Below are 17765 nucleotides of genomic sequence, written 5' to 3'. Positions count from 1 at the left end.
AGTTTGACTCGGTCTCGGCGCCCGGCATACTCTAAATTATACATTCAATATTCGCCTGTACAACCAATTCAAGCTTATCATCCACACCGTCCGTCACCCACGGCCGCGGCCCTTGTACCAGTCTTTGCCCGACGACGCCCTTCTTCAAAGAGCCAATGCGACGGTTAGCATAGATGCTCAATATGAAGGAGCTTAAAAGAAAAGAATCGCGGTGATGGTGCGTGCGGAGCTGGCGGAGCAGGTGAATTTTGCGCCCTGAAAGGCCTCGTCGCAGCCGCCGAGGCACATGTCCGGCAAGCTACCGATAGGGGATTTCTTCGGAGCGCTAAGGCGCGAAGTGAGCGTGGTCAGCGCAGCGGCGAGTGGGCTGGGCCTCGCGCCACTGTGGCAGATTTCTGATAGCTAGCTCTATGTACACTCTGTGTACACTCGTAGTAGACACCGCGCCCGTCCTGACGTATTGCTTGGGGCTGCAAATAACTTCGCAGAGCCGGCAGAGCGGGCCGGAGAGCACCAGCTATGCTCCTCCGTCCAGAGGTCAGTATCTTGAAAATGAGCGCAAGGGCTTATTGGGCCGGGGGCGCGTCTGGGGCGAGTTTTGTTACGCCATGTGGAACTGCCTAGGCTTGCCTGCAGCGCTGCTGGGCCGTCAATTGGAAGCCTGAACGTTCGCCTTATTGCTCCGCAGGCCTCGACCGCAAACTATCGCGACAGGGCAGTCGCAACCAAATGGGGAGTTCACAGACATTCGGGGGTTCGACGCTCGGGCGACGCGGCGAGCAGATGGACCAGGGCGGCGGGCGGGACACGATGAGCCGCGGTGGGCCAGCGCCGCGCCAGCCGGGGCACCACGCGGGCTCGGGCTTGCCCGCCTACGGCACCCGGCCACCCAGCAGACCCGCGTCCTCGGCGGTGGGGCCGCTCACCAGCCCACGCGGTCACAACCCCAACAATTCCTACCGTGATGCAGCCATGATAGCAGCACAGCACGGTCTGGGCGCGTACGGGCCGTCAGCAGTAGCGGCGGCAGCCTCACGTAGCCTGACGTCCCGCTCGGGCGCTGGCGCTGGCGGCGGTCTCAACTCATCACACGGACTAGGCGGCCTCCCGGGGTCACTGCCGCGCCAGGCTCAGCACAGTGGCCATATGGGTCACTACTATGCCCATCACCAGTACGGCCAGTTTGGCGGCAGCGGGGCGGCGGAGCGGCTTCCCTCGCGCTCAGGGCCGCCGCCCAGTAGAGGCGGCGTGCCGCCCTCTCGAAGCGGCGTGCCGCCGTCACGGTCAGGGCCGCCGCCGCCCAGCAGCCCTGGCGCCTACCACCGCACCACGGACGCGCCGCATGGCGAAGGGCCGTGGCGCGGCTCCCAAGATCCTGTATTGCAGGAGGGGGGCCAGCCGGTGGTGCTGGTGCACCCGCTGGCAATGGCCACGGGCCCACGCGGCGTGGCGCCGGCGGGTTGGGGCGCAGCAGCAGGCCCCAGTCCGTATGAGGTGGACGGGCGGCCGGGCACACGCGGCGGTGGGCCGCAGTACGACATAGAGGGCCGCCCCACGACCCGGGGCGGGCAGCGGCCGCCGTCGCGGGCGCAACTGGGCCTTGGGAGCGGCGTGCCACCCAAGCCGCCGCCGGGCGGGCTCATTCCGCCACTAGGGGGCGCCGGCTGGGCCGGCATGTTTGCAGGTGGAGGCGGCGCGACAGGGGCCTCCGCCGGCTCGCCCGGGGGCGGCTCAGGGCCGGGCGGCGGCGCAGCAGGCTGCGGCGGGGGTGGAGACCTGTCCAGTTCGCTGCGGCGGTCCATGCTGCCACTTCCACCGTCCTTGGGCCCCAACGCCAACGGCGCAGGCAGCCTGGGCAGCAAGTCTCACGGCACGGGCGTGCTGTCCTCCATGGGGCCGACGCATGGGCACTTGAGCGGCTCTGGCACTCTCACGAGCACTGGGCGCATGGTGTCTAAGCTCACCAGCATAGCGGAGGCGCCAAGCTCGCCGTCCATGCCATCACCAAAGACGCCTGGCAGCAGGATAGACAGCGCAGGCGGCGGCGCTGGGGGAGGTGGTGGCAGCTTTGATCGGAAGAGCTCCCGGGAACGCGACCTGATGCTGAGTTCAATACCCGACGGCGCTGCCATGGACGCCTTCCTTGACGGTATATCCGAGGAGGTGAGCTGTTTGCCCGAGCGTTTCCTGCTGGTGATCTTGTCCGTGCTGGTCCGGCTTCATGTGGCATGCGCGCTCGTGGCTCCTCCTGCCTGTGTGTGCGGTTGCCCTGCTTTGCTGACTACCTTGACCACGCTGACCATGCTGACCATGTGTGGCGTTGCTGTGTGCCGGTTGTGCACTGCAGGGCGCTGATGGCATCCAGGATAGCGACATCGACTCCTGCCTAGCCAACATGGACCAGGACAGCGGCGGCAACCGCGGCAAGCTAGGCTCACGCCGCAGCAACGCAGGCAGCAACGCCAGCGGCAGCAATAGCCGGCAGCACAGCTCGCAGGGCGGCGCGTCGCGTGGCGGTGGTGCAGGTGGCGCGTTGGAATCACCGGTGAGTGGCAACGTCCTGCGTATGTCAGGGTTTTGATCGTGCTGATTGCTTTGCATACGTATGCTGGGTAGTTACGCAGAGCAAGTGCGGCATACCATGTTGGCTATGTTTAACAGATGCTGTGCCTGACGTTGTCGCCTGTCGCAGACTTCGGGACGGCACTGACGTGTTGACGTACGCTGCCATCGGAAACGAGGACCGCACACCGCTGCAGAAGCGCTGTCGTTGACGATTGCGATACCATCGGACGTGACCGGACATAATTTGGAACTCAACGGGACGCGTTGGCGTCAGCAGCGGCGTGGCCCGCGGCAAGCATTCGCTCCTTGCGCGCAGCTGGCTGCGGGGTTGTGGACCCTGAGATGCATGAGCAGAGCTCATATAGCTGCTAACGTCGGCATGGCAAACATAAAGTTTATGGATAAGACCCCACGATACGACCTGACCACCTGTGACTGTCACAGCGCCCAGAGCGGAGTGACTGCTTTGACGCGGCGTGTCCAGAGCGACTGTATGTCGCCCTGAGCCCGGCGACTTTGAGACACGAAGCTGTGCAAGCATATTATATGGAGGTTGTTGTTTCATGAACTGCTTTTTTGGACTTTGGACCAGACGTCTTAACGCCTAGAAATGGAGGCGGCGAGCCCTGCCGGTCCGTTGCCTGTTCTTCATGAGTGTGCAACTGGGGACTCAGTGCATTGCTGCATGCAACGGTGTCTGGTTAATTACAAACGGGATGCAGGGTACAGGCCTGCACGTGCAGGCTGCGGTTTCATGGTGCAGGGCCGCTAGGTAGGGAAGGAAGGCGATCATGAGTTGGGCAGGCGGGCGACTTGTGACTGTTTTTGTATTGCGGAGGCGATTTGCCTGTGCCGGGTACGGCGTGGGGGAGGTGACTTTGACGTCTTGGAACAGCATGCGATATGATAGGGCGGCCCGGCAGGAAGAAGAGCGATGGCAGCAGCAGCAGCGGCAGCGACGGCGGCAGTAGAGCACCCCTCGCTAATCACGGTGTACCAGAACACCCCAAGGATATTTCTGAATAGTGTGTTGCGCGACCAGCTGGACGCAGATACGGGCACAATTGAGCTGCACATCCGTGGTGAGGTGTATGAGTTCCAGTACCACGGTCGTTGTCAAACGCGTTGGATGCCAGGGAGACAGCGTGTGCCAGTGGGGCGCTACACGTGCGCCTCGCTTGAGCAGGGGCAGACAGCTGGGGGCGAGTGGAGGGTCACCATCCACGCAGAGCCGGAGCTGGGGCGTGGGCGTCGCCGGCGGAGGCCCACAACCCGCTTCGACCTCGCGGGGTAGCGCGGCTCCTGCGGTGGATTGAAGTCTATCCGCTCTATTTCAAACAACTCATCGGACTCAAGCTCGTCAATGCACGGATTTGCAGCTGAGAAACTTCCGGTACAGGCACATTTGAACGGCACTGACAGTATTCGGTATTTGCGAAAGGGATACTATACCCACCCACCCACCCAGTATTAGTGAGCATGGGGATTCGAACCCCTTGGCATCAAGCCAATGGCACCGTTTGCCATTGCACACACCGCGAATGTACGTGCGGCCTTGGTCGTTGGTCAGGTGGCAGGCAGACATGTCGGATTCGTAAAACCCAGTGTAGATCCCGTGAAACTCGCTCTTCTTGTCCTTGAACTCAAACTTGACGTTTGGATACAGCTTGAAGAATGCAGGTAGCAGGACTATCACACCAGTGATGCCTTGATGGGTTGAGCGGTAATCCTTCTGGACGGCAAAGGTATGGAGTGCACGACGGATAAAGGAGGGCATGTTTAAGGCTTGCAGAGTCGACTCCAGCTTGCAAGACCAGTTCTTGGTCCAGGGCTCGTCAAAAGAAAGACGCGGAGCGAGTCACGTCGGCGCACAGAGTCGTGTCCCACTCTGGGCTTGGATGTGGACAGTGCAGATGGCTGGGTGTCACTGTCCTGAACTGCATATCCACGGGGCAAGGAACTATCGAACAGTCCAAGAAGCCCTTATTCAGCACTGCAAACAACAACCAGCAGCGTTTCCACTGAAACAGTGCAACTACCATGCAGGCGTCGGCACTCAGCTGCAGGGTTGCCTAGTTCGTAGTACGCGTACTATGTACTACGTACTGTACTACGTACTGTACGCTGCCCTCGTCGGCTAGTACGTTGGAAAATACGTTGTGCTGGGGAAACCAGCGGGGTGGGCCGTGGCAGCGCCGTGGCTGGGCGAGGGGCGCGAGGGGTGCTGGAAAGGATGTCCGTCGAAGTTTGCGAACCATGGCTGCTCTCCGTTGCAGCTGTGTTCTCTTACAACAATATGAGCATAATAAGTTGAAGGAAATTCCGCTAGAAGACTATGACCGCGCAAATCCAGATTCACACCGATTCGGGCATGGTGCGGGCACGCGTGCCGTGTTTGCGTCGGCTTCCCCCCCGGATTTCCTGGCCCAGCGTATTATGCACCGTATTTTACCGTACTGTACTAGGAATCCTAGTACGCTGTATTAATACGCGTATTATGGAGAGAGGGTCGCGTACTAGGCAACCCTGCTCAGCTGTCGCGTCTCGCTCTCGCTTCACATCCTCTACACTACTATTTCCAGGAGCTTTGCGTCACTGTAGTCGGTGATGACATTGGACTCATCAAGGTGCGCGAGGGAGGTGAACACGGGGTTGGCGTCGTCGTGCGTGTGTTGGGCTGAACAGCACCACGCGCTGCACCACCGTGGTTTGCGGGGAGTCCGCGTCGGCAACTCCAGCCAGCTCATAGGCCTTACTTCAGCAGCTTAACCGCCGAGTAGGTCTTGCCGGTGCCGCGGGATCCAACGAATTGGGACACAAAGTAGAGCCGCGCGCGGGGTAGGGAGGGGTCGAGACTCGCCTGGGACACGTTGAACCAGCTCAACAATGCATTTGTGAATTCTGGTGGTCACCAGCAGTACAACAAGACTGGGACCATTGCTGCAAAGCTCAGGCAGGGCGGTGAGAGGGAGCTGCAACTGGGCTGGCGCGCGGTGGCCAACGCCAGCCGGACCTCGGTGCAGCAGTTCCTTGCTGCACACACGGCCGCAGCCGCAGCCGTGCTAGAGGCGGCCGGGCCCGGCGCATCACTGCGCTCGTTCTGCGCCCGTGCCAACAAGGGCTTCTCGTGCGACGGCGGTGCCCTGTCGTCCTCGCACACCGACCATACATCCCATTGAGGTACGTACGCAGCCACTGCCGTGTTCCAGTCCAGGGGGTCAACCCGTGCGTGTAATATGATCTTCATTCTGGCCCCGCTGCTCGCTATTATGGTTGCTGCCGCCTGTGCCCACGTTTGCGCCCTGCGAGATGGTACCCTGCGCGCGTCTCCCAGAAGCCCTGAGCTACGTTTCCTCGAGTATCAATACCGGAGATGTAATCATCGGAGCCGTGCTCGAATGACGCGCACGCAACCCAGCCAGAAACCGTTGTTCCACTTGGTCAGCGAGTCCAGGTTCTTGTGGCCCCCACCCAGTGTGTCCTGGCTCAGACCGTAGCCGTTCAGCATCAATCAAAGCATACGCCTGGTTAGTGTCAGGCCGGAAGTTGGGGAATGGCACGCCGTTGACGCTGAACTGGTATTTGGAGAGCGTGTAAGTGACGGGGGTGTTGTTGGTGGTCGTGCCATACGCAATCGTGCCCGCGCTTCAAGGCGAGTAAAGTACGGCGAGGTGAGCGAATTGGGGTCCACGCAAGGGGGGGGTAGTTTCGACTGGGAAAGGCCCCATGTTCTAAAACGAAAGAGCTTGACGCGAGGACTCCAAATCCACTTTCAGAGTTTCAATCAGGGTAGTAATTGCAAAGTTGTGGGCCCTCAAAGTTCAGGGTCGGTCGTCGGGGTCGGGGGTCCCCAAGGTTTCGTCACGCGGATGTGGGTGGGACTGCCAGATTTCGTCTCTGCGCCCTATACGCCCCTCTAAACGCTCCGCCCATTAGCACAAGCACTAGCACACATTAGCATGCACATACTAAAGCATTTACAGAACGTTTGGCCTCTGGAAAGCGGCCGCATTTCCGTCCACATCGGCATCGTAGTAGCGTAGAGCCCCGCCCACTGGAGCGTCTCTCACTGGTGTCATGGAGACTATGCGAACTGATGCTAACTTGTAACGGCCAAGGCTTCGTGTGGGTCATGGCGACAAGGCTGCCGCCGGCCATCGAGCGTGACGTGAATCCCGGGATTCTTCACTTGATCCCTGGAGAAAGTCGACCAATCTCTTCCGGCACACAGTCCCAAACATCATATGTACAGCGCAATTGTAAGCTTAAGCGCACGCCCCGGTAGTCTGACAGAAGGGTCGGTGGTCGGCCATGGACGTGTGGCATGGCTGCCAGTCAAGTGTGCCTCCAGCTGAACCGGAGGTATACAATTGTAGAGCTCGCCGAGAGCAGTCGATTGACACCGACCTGGCTAAAAACCAAAGGGTTTTGAGGGGGTTTTGAGGGGTTGCACGGTGGTGGGGGTCGGTCGGTCGGTCCGGAGGGGGGTCGGGAGGTTTTGGGACATGGGGTCTGGAGGTTTAGTTCGTACCCCCCCCCCCCTGGTCCACGAATGCGCCAGTGGTTGGCGCCGCGGCCAGGGGCAAGTTACCGCTGGTGAGAAACGTTGCCCAGCAGCGGTTCAGGCTCTGCGCACTCAGGCTAAACTTGGTGGTCTGGCTCATGCCGCCAGTCGAGGTAAAAGCCAAGTACTGGTGGAAGGGCAGTTCGTACATGCCACCAGACGACAGGAACTGTTGATGCATCTGGTAGAAGACCCCATCATCGATTGAGAGCGTATCCACGGTGAAGAAGATATCAGGCAGCGAGTAGTTCTCGCCGGTGCAGGTGGGGGACTTGGCTAGGATGACGGGCTGGGCAAGGGTCAGACGCAGTCGCACATTCCCAATCAGGCTCGTGTCCAGAATAGAGGGTTTCACCGACCCCAGGAAGCCCAACCAGTTCTGGATTGCAAACTGCACGTTGGTCTGATTTGCGCTTGGAGCCGCAGCAATATCGCTCGCGCCCTGCAGGATGCGGCGGCGGCGGTTGGTAACGTCCTCGCCTATAGACGTGTCCGCAATGATCTGCCACAGCTGGTTGTACATGCTGCTACCCACCTGAATGATCTGGCCGTTGGCCTCAACCTCAACTCGCTCCAGGATCGTCTCACAGTTGCGTGGGAGCACAGCAAACCCAGCAGTGGTGGTGGTGGAACCCTTGAAGAACATCGTGAATGTGTTCAGATCGCATACCGAGTTGGAAGAGAGGTCGACTGTGACGATCTGGCCTGCGGTGGCCGAAGTCTGGTTCAGGGTCTGCAGGTGAAAGGTGTTGCGGCTGTAGCCCACCAGCCGCTCCACGAGGTAGCGCAGGTTGCTAGGGTAGCTGCACTGGCCATCGGGGCTGACTGCTGTTTGCGTGTGCGTGTGTGTTTTGGAGGAGGGTGAGAAAATTTCGTCAATCTGCCTTCTTGCTAGCGAGCGCGCGGGAATCACCCTCACTCACCTTGTTGTAGTAGCTGCGGTGAGCCTTTGACTTGGTCAGGTCCATCAGGGCCTGGTCGTCCACCTCGCTTCCCATGGCAAAGGCCAGCTCGCGCAAGCGGCGGCGGGCGTCCTTTGCGCTTGCACTGGTCGCCGGCTGGTCGCGGGTGCTGCTAGACATGCCAACTTGGGGGAGTTGTATGGGAATACCAGTGGGGTGGCGAGACCGTTGGTGCCTGCGCGGAGTGGCGGAGAAAGCGGAGGAGTGGAAGCGTGCGTGCCGGTGGAGTGAGGCGGTGCGTGGCGGCAGGGTGTTGCTGATAGGGGCATTAAGCTGCACATGAAAGAGTAGGCGAGTGCGCCATGCTGTGGAAGGATGACATAGCGGGCTACTGCTGCAAACAGACCTTCAATTGCACTCTTTGCGGGCTCAACCCATGGCTCAACCAGGGGTGGGCTCAACCGCCCTAGCAATCCGTCGGTACAGTAACTCCGGCGTTCGACCAGCCGCGCACTCTTGCCCTGCCGCTGCCAATTGTATGCCATTTCTTGGGTTCTGGGAATCAGCTGCACCCTACGGGACTTTGCCAACTTGCCTTACCACTGTCCCATCACACATCACACGCCGGAGCGTGAGGAATGCGCATCAGCAAACTTCCAGCCAGCCAGCAACTTGTCGGTACAGTAACTCCGGCGTTCGACCAGCCATGCACTCCTGCTCTGCCGCTGCAAACTGTTTGCTGTCTGCTTGGGGTACGGGCGTCAGCTGCACCCTAAGGGACCTCGCCAACCTGCCTGAACCCTGTCCCATCACACATCACACGCCCTAGCAATCCGTTGGCCGCAGACTACTACGGCTGCTCTGGCGGCGGAGAAGCCCCGCCGCCGTGTGTCCCGCCACCATGAGGCCCGCCAGTGTCCTCTTGCTCAGGTGTGTCCGCGGCAGCTGGCACCGTGCCCGGCGCCGCTATAGCTGCCTGCTGCCCCGCCCAGGCCCCTACCCTAGACCCGCCGCTCGCACAGCCACAGCAGCTGCTTGCCCCCGGCAACAAGCGATGGCCACCTGCCCCTTGGTGATGCACGCGACAAAAGAACGACCAAGACACTGCTGAATGAGCGACAATTTAAATCCGAGCCGTTAGCTGGAGAAACCCAACCTCCATGCAAAAAGAAAACCTTCATCCCAGTCTGTTCTTTGGGCTGCTAGGCCCCAAAAATCAGTAACTTTGCGCTCGATGATATAGTAAACATGAGCGCGTCAAAGATGGCTACTCAGGAGAGCGCTCCAACTATTCGCGACGCCCTGCTGTTGGCGAACGGGGATGCCGACCCCACGTCCATTCAACCGATAATTGATATCCTGTGTCAGCAGGGATGGGAAGTTGATAAGGAAAAGGCTGGCAAGCTCTTCTCTGAGCTGGACCCCTCTTCGTCGGCGTACGCGTCGCTCAATGGTCGGCAGCAGACTGTGCTGAAGGTGGCCATTAAAGGTGCGCGCCGTTCAAGGCCAGCTTCAGCATCTAGAATTAGAGAATTAGGGAATTAGAGAATTAGGGAAGTGCCTGCGTGCGCCACAACGCGAGGCGATCGCGACCATGCTTCAGGGCGGGGCCTTGGCATGTGGTTAATTCATTATCGCCGAGAAATCTTGCAGGTGCCAAAGCTGGCTTCGCGACGAACGCGACAACACCCGCATGCACCGGTAAGCTTCCCTGCAGGCCCTGGCTTTTCGTTCGGGAGCTTCGAGCAGTTCTGAACGTGTGTGCAGCTCAGTATAATAAGTGAAGTGCACGTCGCAGCACCTGTCCTTGTCCTGCAGTGCCGCTGGCCCAGAACTAGGGCTTAGTGCACGTCACCGCCCCTGCCCTCGTGTTTTGCAGTGCCGCCGGCCCAGAGCTCCGTCATGCCACCGCCGGCCCAGAGCTCTGCCCTGCCACCGGAGGACCAGCCCGCGGTGCTAACGAAGGAGCAGCTGGAGCAGACTCTGGAGCAGACTCTGGAGGTGCTCGACACGAAGATGCTGGCGGCTATGCAGGGCATGCTGGCTCAGCGCAACCAAACGGACTGGTCTGTGCTGCGACACCGGTGGACGGTAAGCCCGCGGCGGAGAGTGCCACATCCTAGCTGGTTGGCTGCCTGCCGGTTGCAGCGCGCTTGGCTATGATGTGCTGGGACGCAAGCCTGCTCGCAATCTGCCTCCAGTAAATCCTTCTGCTGCTCACGTGACCGAACCTTGACTGTACACAACTTTGCCCTTGCCAACGTACCATACCTCTAGGCCCTGACAACGGCAGTTCCCCCGGGAAAGAAGGTGTTGTGACTGGTTGCGGCGCCGTGCATCGCCGCACTGCTCGCGTGGGCCTGGTGGCTCGTTTGGTGGCTTGGAGCAGCGGCTGTGGCGGTAACTGGGATGTGGCTCCTGGGCATGCGGTACTGGCGCCGCGGCTTGGACACCGTCACAATTGCATGCGCGGCAGCGTGGGGCCACATGTCATTGCCGTGGGCTGACGGCGTCCCCGGGCCGCGCGGGCTTTTCATGGCGGTCGTAGGCTCGGCTCAGGCTGCCTTGCGGGTGCCACTGTGGTTCCTCGTGTGGGCTCCGTTGACGACCTTCGTCGGCACAGTGGCCCTCCATGGCGATCGCTGGCCGCTGGTTGTGACGGCCCTCATCTTTTCCGGCCAGGTGGTGCTGGCGGCGTGGCATGGCGCGCCGCCTCCAGCAGACGCATGTGCCAACCTGATGTGGCTGACTGCCGACATAAAGGCCCACCGTCCTCAGTCATTCCGCCGTCCTCAGTCGACGTACTTACAGCTGGAGGAATCGTTTGCAAAGTTGTCGGAAAAGCAAGTAGAGTTTGTACGTGAAGCAAAGGGACTCAGTCATACTGCTGTCGTTTCAAATGAAGACAAAAATAGGATCAACAGTACGTATGAACGCCTGTGGAAGGTTAAGTGGGAAGTAGAGCAGAAGGAGGCATGCTGGAGACTGGTGGCTGGCGGCTTCTCGGGCTTCTCGATGCATAGGGGGCAGCAACGCAAATGCCCATGTGGAGCAACTATGCGGACAGACAGAGAGGTGTGTCCGCGTCCCGGCTCCCGAGGACGGTTCACTTCTGATGGGGGGGGTGTAAGCGGTAGGGTGCGCTACATGCCCGTTACACACGAGGGAATGCACACCCGGAGGGTGCCAGACACGCGTGTAGGTTTCACACGGCGTAGTGTCCTATGCACGAGTCACACAGCGTTTATCAACGCTACACCTTCAGAGCCTTACAAATATTCTTACACGGCGTAAACAAACGCCACCTATTTTTCGGCTTCTCACATAGTTCCTTACTGTCCGCCTAGTTGCCTATAGCATCACAAGTTCTCCTAGCTCTAGTTCTCTCCTGGTAAGCACCTAGTGTGATCCTGTCTAGCTGGTAACAGCCTACAAGTGGTACCGAGACTGGGCGACCTGGGGCTGCTGCCGCCGCTGCCGTCGCCGGCGGACGGTGGTGATGAGGAGGGTCTGGGAGACGGCGATGAGCGCGTGGAGCTGCCGCCGCCGCCCGTGCTGGTGCAGGCACTGCAGCAGCACCAGCGCCCTCAGTAGCAGCAGCAGCAGCAGCAGCCCATGCCGCCGCCGCGCGCGGCGGCGGCGCCCACTCCGCAGCAGGGCCTGGCGGCGGCGGCGGGTGGCTGCGGGCCTGGGCGTGGCGCAGGGGCGCGTGCGGCAGGTTGTGTCGCGCACCGACGCGGGGCTGGGGCTGGGTGCTGGCGGTTCGGGTCAGAGCGGGGAGGGCGGTGAGCTGCGTGTGGGTTCTGAGCCGCCCGCTGGCGCGCGCTCGCAGCAGCGCTGAGCCCATGAGCATGTCACAGGTGTGCTGCTTCTCTGCTGTAACGGAATGCCGCTGCCGAGTTTCCGCCGAGTTCCCCTGCGCCCCGCCCGCGCGTGCCCCCAGCGACTATCATGCACTCCAGCGAGTCCCACAAGGCACAAGCAGGCACAAGTAAGCGCTCCGCGGCTTCTTCTGGCAGCTTGTCACCCTCGCGGGGCGGCTGGCGCCGCCCCGCGATCGTCCCAGTGTCAACCGTGTGAACTCAGATGCAACTCGACCGACCGGGGGAGTCAAACGCTCTGCCACGGTGCACGAAGTGCACCGCGCACCCGGACATGTTTCCTCCGCACATAGGTCGCACTCATTTGCATCCACACTCGGGGCGGCTGGCGCCGCCCCGCGAGCCCCCAGTCAACCGTGTGAAACCGTGTGCGCCCACAGCACCCAACATGGGCTCAGCCCCATGCGTCTCTCTGAGTTTACACGCAGCTCACACACGCAGCTTCCCAAACGGCACGCCCGCGACTATGCACTCCCACTCACGCGCCGCACCAACCGCCAGCCTCCGCTTAGCTCCGCCGTACTCTCTTGCAGCTTCCCACACGCGTGCGCGCTCAATTGCCCACTCCCACTCGCGCGCCTGCCGACTAGCGCCAACTGCCCGTGTGCGTCACTACAGTCAGGTAGCTTCCGAGCCGGGCCGCCGTACAACTACCCGCTCACACTACTCGCGCAGCTGCCGACTCCCAAGGCAACTCCTGTACGGCTGAGGGGGGTGGGGGGTGCCGTACACGAGACTACACGAGTTAGTTGTGGGTTAGTCGGAGCTGTCCTAGAACCTACATTATACTATTTTTCCCCGGCGGTTGTAAGACTATGACAGGCTCCTACTCCGGCGCGTACAAGACTATGCCCAAACTCGTTGCACAAGGAGATTGACATTTGACAACAGCGGGCTGCAGCGGCCTTCCTCTCAAGCGTTCTCAAAGGACGCCTTCCTTTCAGAACCGATTCCACCAGGGCACCGTACGGTTAATGCTGCACCGCTTCAGCAGTTACTCCTGACAAGAAGCTCTTGCTTTCAGTTGATTTGAACGGATGCAGACTCTGAAGGCAGCGGGAGGGGATGCGGGATGATCAGGACCCTGCCTGACCCAGTCCGTGTCGGAGAGGTCGAACCGTGGGTCGGCCTGCCCTTCCAAGCAGTCAGCTAACCGGTGCACTGCCGATCACTGGCGCTATACTTGAAGGATTGGGTTGTGCATACAGAGGGGACGCGGGCCTGGGTCCGTTGTCATGACCCTCGCGATCGCCGGAAACTCCGGGTTTTCGCTATTGTTAGCGCTCAATTCAGCCCTGTCGGACGTAATTTTGCGCCTACTTGTACTTCAATTTATTAGGACGTCGCGAAAACACCGAGCCGCCGCGACAACTTGCTGTTGGACCCACACTCGACAGTTCGGAACGAATGGCGAAGACGAAGACGAAGTCGCCTGCCAAGCCGGCCCCTGCGGCTCCGGCGAACCTGGACACTGAGGTGGGCGCGACAGAAGGGTTCCGATGTTTGGCGTGGATGTGGGTGCACGTTTGGCACTCTGACGGCGTGTGCAGGTTCCGACGCATGATCTACTTGTTATACATAGTTACTAGCTAATTGGGCTTGGCGGGCAGGTCGCGAAGAAGTTTGTGGAGCTGAAGACTGAGGGCAACCAGGCGTTCGCGCGTGGCGACTACGCCAAGGCGCTGAACGTTTACGACGATGCGATCAAGCTGCTGCCGACGACCGCCCCTGAGCGTGCCGATATCTACAACAACAAAGCGGCTTGCTTCATCGGTCAGAAGAGGTGCGCCACAGGTGTTGCCCCCAGCACCGCTAAATAAAAGGGCGATGGGCAGCACTCAAAACAGAAGGAAATGGAAATACGGGAGACGCAATTCGACTGGCTCGGGGCACCCCCGACGGCGACGGCAAGGAAACCACCAGTCGCTCGGTTCGTGCCAGCGCGGCTGCCGAAACGGTCCTCGTGGCTCTACCTCCATCCTTTATAAGCCTTGCTTCACGCCATGCCATTCGCACTAAGACCCTGACTTACGCTCACACTACTAGGTACAAGGAGGCTGTGAAGGAATGCACCAGCGCGCTGGAGGTGGCGCCCAACAGCGTGCGCGCGCTGCAGCGCCGCGCCAAGGCCTTTGAGCAGCAGGGCCTGTACAAGGAGGCTCTGGCCGACGTCACCGCCATCAACAAGACAGACCTGGCCTCGCCCGAAACGCAGGAGCAGGAGCGCCGCCTGCGCGAGGCGGCCGCCCGCGGCGGCGCCGCGGGCGCCGCCGCCGCGCGCCCCCGCTCTGCGGTGGCGCCCGGCGCCCGCGCAGCGGGCGCCGGAGGCGGCTCCGCCGTCGCGGCCGCAGCTCAGAACAACAAGCTTCAAAACCTGCTGCAGCAGGGCGTGTTTGTGGCCAAGGCCACGCTGGGCGACGACACAAAGCTGGTTCACCTGTCGCTGAGCAACAGCTACGCGGACGTGCTGGCGGCGGTGCAGCAGAAGTTCCCCAGCGCGGGTGAGCGGCGTGAGGCGGATGCAGGCGGGCAGCGGAGGATTAGCCAGGGGGCAGGGGGCATGCACATGGTGGAGGGGCCTGCAGGGCGGGGTTGGTGCGGGAATTGAGAGCCAGAACGGGCAGGCAAGGTATCAAGGACAGGTCAGGAGGCGCTGTCTGGATGGAACGGGACCGAGTCACGGGGAAGAGGGAAGGTACAGGGGCAAGACACGGAGAGACACGCAGTGGTGGTGCTAGCAGCCATGGGTGGAGCTTACGCCGAGCGTGGACGGGCGCAGCAGCTGGAGTGGCAGGTGGGCCATACAGCAGGAGCAGGAGCAGGTCAACAGCGCATTTGCGGCAGGTCAGCGGCTGGTCCGCAGCGGCGTCGTTTGGCGCAGCAGCACACGGCGTTGTGCGCGAGTGACAGAAGCAGCAGCGAGAGCGAGCGCGGGTGCTAGTGCACCGCAGTGTACATGGGCGACAAGTACGCCGGGGGCCGGCCGCAGTTGAGGCCGGGGGTCACACTGCTCTGCCGTCGGAAGGGAGGCCGCACGCAAGCGCACTGCAGTGGGCGCTCTCACAGGACCAGTGCTGGCTATCAATCGGGCGGATGGGCTGGCACAAGTGGCAGCAGGAGCATGGAGCGGCGGGCAATCAAGCAGCGGCGGGCAATGGAGCAGCGGGGCGGCCAGGGTGGTAGGGGGCCGGGGGCGCTTGCGCGTCAGCCATAGGCAGTCACACAGCACCACACAGGGAGCAGCACACAGGCAGCAGCAGCACTTAAGCAGCAGCAGCAGCAGCACACGGGCAGTAGGTGCGGTTGCTGGCGGCTGCAGCTCCGCCAAGGGCCGGGCCGGGTCAAGCCGCCAGCCGAGGCGCAGTCCGGCGGTTTGCAGCATGTCCAGCTTTGCGGTGCCCCACCGCACGCCAGCTTACATCCCCCGGACCCTTACCCAACCACCGTCGCCCCTTTTTCTGCCCCTGTGCCCGCCCCGCACCTCCGCACCCGCAGGCGCCTTCCTGCTCAAGTACGTGGACAAGAACGGCGACCTCATCACCCTCACATGCAAGGTAGGGCACAGGGGGAGATTGCTCGTCCTTGGAGAACGAACTGGTTCTTATTACAAGTTTGAAGTGCCGGGCGGGGAGCGGCCACGTGTGTGCCTTCATTGCCTCCGAGGCTCTCTACCGGGCAGAGTGCCACACGACCTGTTCAGGCGGCGGAAGTGGCCGGGAAGCCCAACCAGTCCTGGCACAACCCCCTCCCGCCCTCCTTACGAACCTCTCACGCCCGCTTTGCGCCCTCTCGCACCCACCCGCTCACACGTGTGCCCGTGTGCGCACACACCCACGAACCGTTCGTGCCCGCCTCCGCACTCCACCGACGCCTGCGACCACGCGCTCACACAACCACAGGCGGACATGCACACGGCGCTGGGCGAGCTGGTGCAGCAGTACCAGCGGCAGGTGCAGGGGCAGGGCGCGCACGGGCCCAAGCTCACCTCCTTCCCGCCGCTCAAGCTCATCGTGCAGCCCTGCGCCGAGGTGCGCCGGGGGGAGGGCGGAGGCAGCAGCAGGCGGGGCGGCTGATGGGGGCGGGCAGGGCAGCAGGGCGGGGCGAGGCGGCATGCAGGGGGGGGGCAGGGCAGCAGGCGAATCGAGGAGGGACAGAGGCGGGCGGGCGGGAAAGCAGGCGGGGATGCAGGCGGGGGTGGGGGGTGGTTGACCGGAGCTGAGCGGCTGCGGGACTGGCTGTAGAGGGGAGAAAACGGCCGGGACAGGGCATACGGCAGAGTGCAGGATTCACACCGTGGATTCACACTGGAAGCATTGCTACAGTGACTGGGCGCCTGGGCCTCTCTCTCGTGTCAGCCTGACCATGTGTGTGTGTGCTGCTGTCTCCTCGTGTGTGTGCGCCGTGCAGGCGGACGTGCCCAAGCCCCCCGTGGAGGAGGAGCTGGAGCGGGCGCAGCTGGCGGCCATGCAGCGGGCGCAGCTGGCGGCGGCGCAGGCCAAGGTGGGGGGCAGGGGAGGCGTGGGAGGCCGGGGTGGAGATGGAGGCTGGGGGGCCGGGGCGGAGATTAGGCGCGGGGCAGTGGAGAGGGAGGGCGGGGGACAGAGGTCGGGGGTTGGGACAGGTAGCTGATGAGTGCACATGTGTCGCGAGGCCGCGTGGTCGGTACGTGTAGGACATGTCATGCGAGGACAGGGCACGCGCGAGTATTACGTGCCGATCGCTATCATTGCCCCCAACGCCGCCAGCCCTCTCGTTACGAGGGCGCTCCCGCTCCTGCTCCTGCTGCTAACCGCTGCCAACCGCTGCTGCGTGTGCTCATAGCAGGTGGCGGAGGCGGGCGGCGCGGGCGAGGAGGCGGCGCACATGGACAGCTGGGTGATGGACTTCGCGCAGCTGTTTGTGCAGCAGACCGGCCTGGAGCCCGACAAGTGGGTGTGCGTGCGGGAGGCGAGGCAACGAGGGGAGGGAGGGTGGTCAGGGAGGGAGGGAGGTGGGGGCTGTGGGGAGGAGGGGGTTGTAGGTACCAGCCCAAACGTATCCGACCCCAATGCAAAAGAGCGAGAAGGAGAGCGGGGGGGGGGGGCTGATTGCGTTAGGCGAGGAAGGCTGAGGACGGAGGGAGGCAGGCGGCACGGGGTCTCCAGTCACTCCTGAGGACCTGCTTTTGCCTTCACAGGCACATTGACCTTCACAACATGGGGTGGGAGGCGGTGACCAAGGCACTTGACAGCACCATTCACGCCGAGGCCGCCACGCCGCTGTTCGCCAAGGCGCGCGACTCCTTCCGCGACGTGGCCGCCACCGGCCTCACCGGCTGGGGCCAGGTGCGTGCGAGGGGTATGTGTGTGTGTGGGGGGGGGGGGGTGAGAAGGGGAGGGGTACGTGGCCGAGCCGGTCGGGGCTGGAAGTTGGGGCTTTTTGTGGGTGATGCGGGTGTTGTGGGTGATGGTGGGGAAAGGGCCGCGGCCGCGTACCATATCTGTGTGCGCTGCTGGACGCTGCTACTGTACACTTGCCCTCACACACTCACCCTCACACATGCACACACGCACGCAGGTGCACCAGCTGCAGGGCAACCGGCTGCTGGAGGCGGCGGGCCGCGCCGGCAAGAAGCTGGAGGAGGTGAGGAGGCAGGGGCGGAGGGGGGGGGGCGGGCTGCACGAGGGGAGGGGGGCGGAGAGGGGCGGGAGGGGCGGGCTGCACGGGGGGAGGAGGGGCGGGATGGGGGGGGAGGGGGGCTGCACGGGGGGAGGAGGGGCGGGATGGGGGGGGAGGGGGGCTGCACGGGGGGAGGAGGGGCGGGATGGGGGGGGCTGCACGGGGGGAGGAGGGGCGGGGTGGGGGGGGGGCTGC

The 17765-nt window shown here is 62.4% G+C and overlaps 5 protein-coding genes across 5 annotated transcripts in view; 4 read left to right on the top strand and 1 right to left on the bottom strand.

Moving 5' to 3' along the window:
- Nucleotides 1-64: 64 nt before the first annotated feature.
- On the top strand, nt 65-4540 carry CHLRE_10g430650v5 (uncharacterized protein). The gene is made up of 5 exons (XM_043066639.1): nt 65-241; nt 489-537; nt 689-2163; nt 2348-2545; nt 2693-4540. Exons 1-5 carry the CDS (start codon nt 215-217, stop codon nt 2708-2710), a joined length of 1767 nt encoding a protein of 588 aa, XP_042920036.1. The 5' UTR covers nt 65-214; the 3' UTR covers nt 2711-4540.
- Nucleotides 4541-4874: 334 nt separating this feature from the next.
- CHLRE_10g430626v5 (uncharacterized protein) lies at nt 4875-6840 on the top strand. Its single transcript, XM_043066638.1, has 2 exons — nt 4875-5192; nt 5519-6840. Exons 1-2 carry the CDS (start codon nt 5173-5175, stop codon nt 5742-5744), a joined length of 246 nt encoding a protein of 81 aa, XP_042920035.1. The 5' UTR covers nt 4875-5172; the 3' UTR covers nt 5745-6840.
- Nucleotides 6841-7052: 212 nt separating this feature from the next.
- On the bottom strand, nt 7053-8344 carry CHLRE_10g430600v5 (uncharacterized protein). Its single transcript, XM_043066637.1, has 3 exons — nt 8049-8344; nt 7665-7957; nt 7053-7571 (listed from the first exon to the last, which is right to left on the bottom strand). Exons 1-3 carry the CDS (start codon nt 8209-8211, stop codon nt 7086-7088), a joined length of 942 nt encoding a protein of 313 aa, XP_042920034.1. The 5' UTR covers nt 8212-8344; the 3' UTR covers nt 7053-7085.
- Nucleotides 8345-9084: 740 nt separating this feature from the next.
- On the top strand, nt 9085-11338 carry CHLRE_10g430550v5 (uncharacterized protein). The gene is made up of 4 exons (XM_001702458.2): nt 9085-9520; nt 9685-9732; nt 9911-10122; nt 10309-11338. The coding sequence occupies exons 1-4, from the start codon at nt 9280-9282 to the stop codon at nt 10348-10350; spliced, it is 543 nt and encodes a 180-aa protein (XP_001702510.2). The 5' UTR covers nt 9085-9279; the 3' UTR covers nt 10351-11338.
- Nucleotides 11339-13216: 1878 nt separating this feature from the next.
- Nucleotides 13217-17765, top strand: part of CHLRE_10g430501v5 (uncharacterized protein) — an 8540-nt gene continuing 3991 nt past the window's right edge. Inside the window, exons 1-9 of the mRNA XM_043066636.1 lie at nt 13217-13388; nt 13523-13695; nt 13959-14413; nt 15408-15466; nt 15812-15940; nt 16320-16412; nt 16737-16840; nt 17089-17236; nt 17469-17534. Of these exons, the coding sequence (XP_042920033.1) occupies nt 13320-13388; nt 13523-13695; nt 13959-14413; nt 15408-15466; nt 15812-15940; nt 16320-16412; nt 16737-16840; nt 17089-17236; nt 17469-17534 (1296 nt within the window). The 5' untranslated portion in view covers nt 13217-13319. The remainder of the gene's footprint in view (nt 13389-13522; nt 13696-13958; nt 14414-15407; nt 15467-15811; nt 15941-16319; nt 16413-16736; nt 16841-17088; nt 17237-17468; nt 17535-17765) is intronic.

Source organism: Chlamydomonas reinhardtii, chromosome 10 (genome assembly GCF_000002595.2).
Source record: "Chlamydomonas reinhardtii strain CC-503 cw92 mt+ chromosome 10, whole genome shotgun sequence".
In the NCBI taxonomy this organism is placed as follows: Eukaryota; Viridiplantae; Chlorophyta; class Chlorophyceae; order Chlamydomonadales; family Chlamydomonadaceae; genus Chlamydomonas; species Chlamydomonas reinhardtii.
This window is presented reverse-complemented; position numbering and strand designations above follow the sequence as displayed.

What these genes read in the sequence shown, in the direction of transcription:
- CHLRE_10g430600v5 (XM_043066637.1), bottom strand. Translation starts at nt 8,211, where the DNA reads ATGTCTAGCAGCACCCGCGACCAGCCGGCGACCAGTGCAAGCGCAAAG. An exon ending in CAGCTACTACAACAAGGTGA is followed by an intron (nt 7,958 to 8,048) that starts GTGAGGGTGATT and finishes ACACGCAAACAG; the next exon opens with CAGTCAGCCCCGATGGCCAG. An exon ending in CCAACGGCCAGATCATTCAG is followed by an intron (nt 7,572 to 7,664) that starts GTGGGTAGCAGC and finishes CGCATCCTGCAG; the next exon opens with GGCGCGAGCGATATTGCTGC.
- CHLRE_10g430626v5 (XM_043066638.1), top strand. Translation starts at nt 5,173, where the DNA reads ATGACATTGGACTCATCAAG. An exon ending in ATGACATTGGACTCATCAAG is followed by an intron (nt 5,193 to 5,518) that starts GTGCGCGAGGGA and finishes TGCAAAGCTCAG; the next exon opens with GCAGGGCGGTGAGAGGGAGC.
- CHLRE_10g430550v5 (XM_001702458.2), top strand. Translation starts at nt 9,280, where the DNA reads ATGAGCGCGTCAAAGATGGCTACTCAGGAGAGCGCTCCAACTATTCGC. An exon ending in GCTGAAGGTGGCCATTAAAG is followed by an intron (nt 9,521 to 9,684) that starts GTGCGCGCCGTT and finishes GAAATCTTGCAG; the next exon opens with GTGCCAAAGCTGGCTTCGCG. An exon ending in TGCTGCGACACCGGTGGACG is followed by an intron (nt 10,123 to 10,308) that starts GTAAGCCCGCGG and finishes CCATACCTCTAG; the next exon opens with GCCCTGACAACGGCAGTTCC.
- CHLRE_10g430650v5 (XM_043066639.1), top strand. Translation starts at nt 215, where the DNA reads ATGGTGCGTGCGGAGCTGGCGGAGCAG. An exon ending in CTATGCTCCTCCGTCCAGAG is followed by an intron (nt 538 to 688) that starts GTCAGTATCTTG and finishes ATTGCTCCGCAG; the next exon opens with GCCTCGACCGCAAACTATCG. An exon ending in TTGACGGTATATCCGAGGAG is followed by an intron (nt 2,164 to 2,347) that starts GTGAGCTGTTTG and finishes TGTGCACTGCAG; the next exon opens with GGCGCTGATGGCATCCAGGA.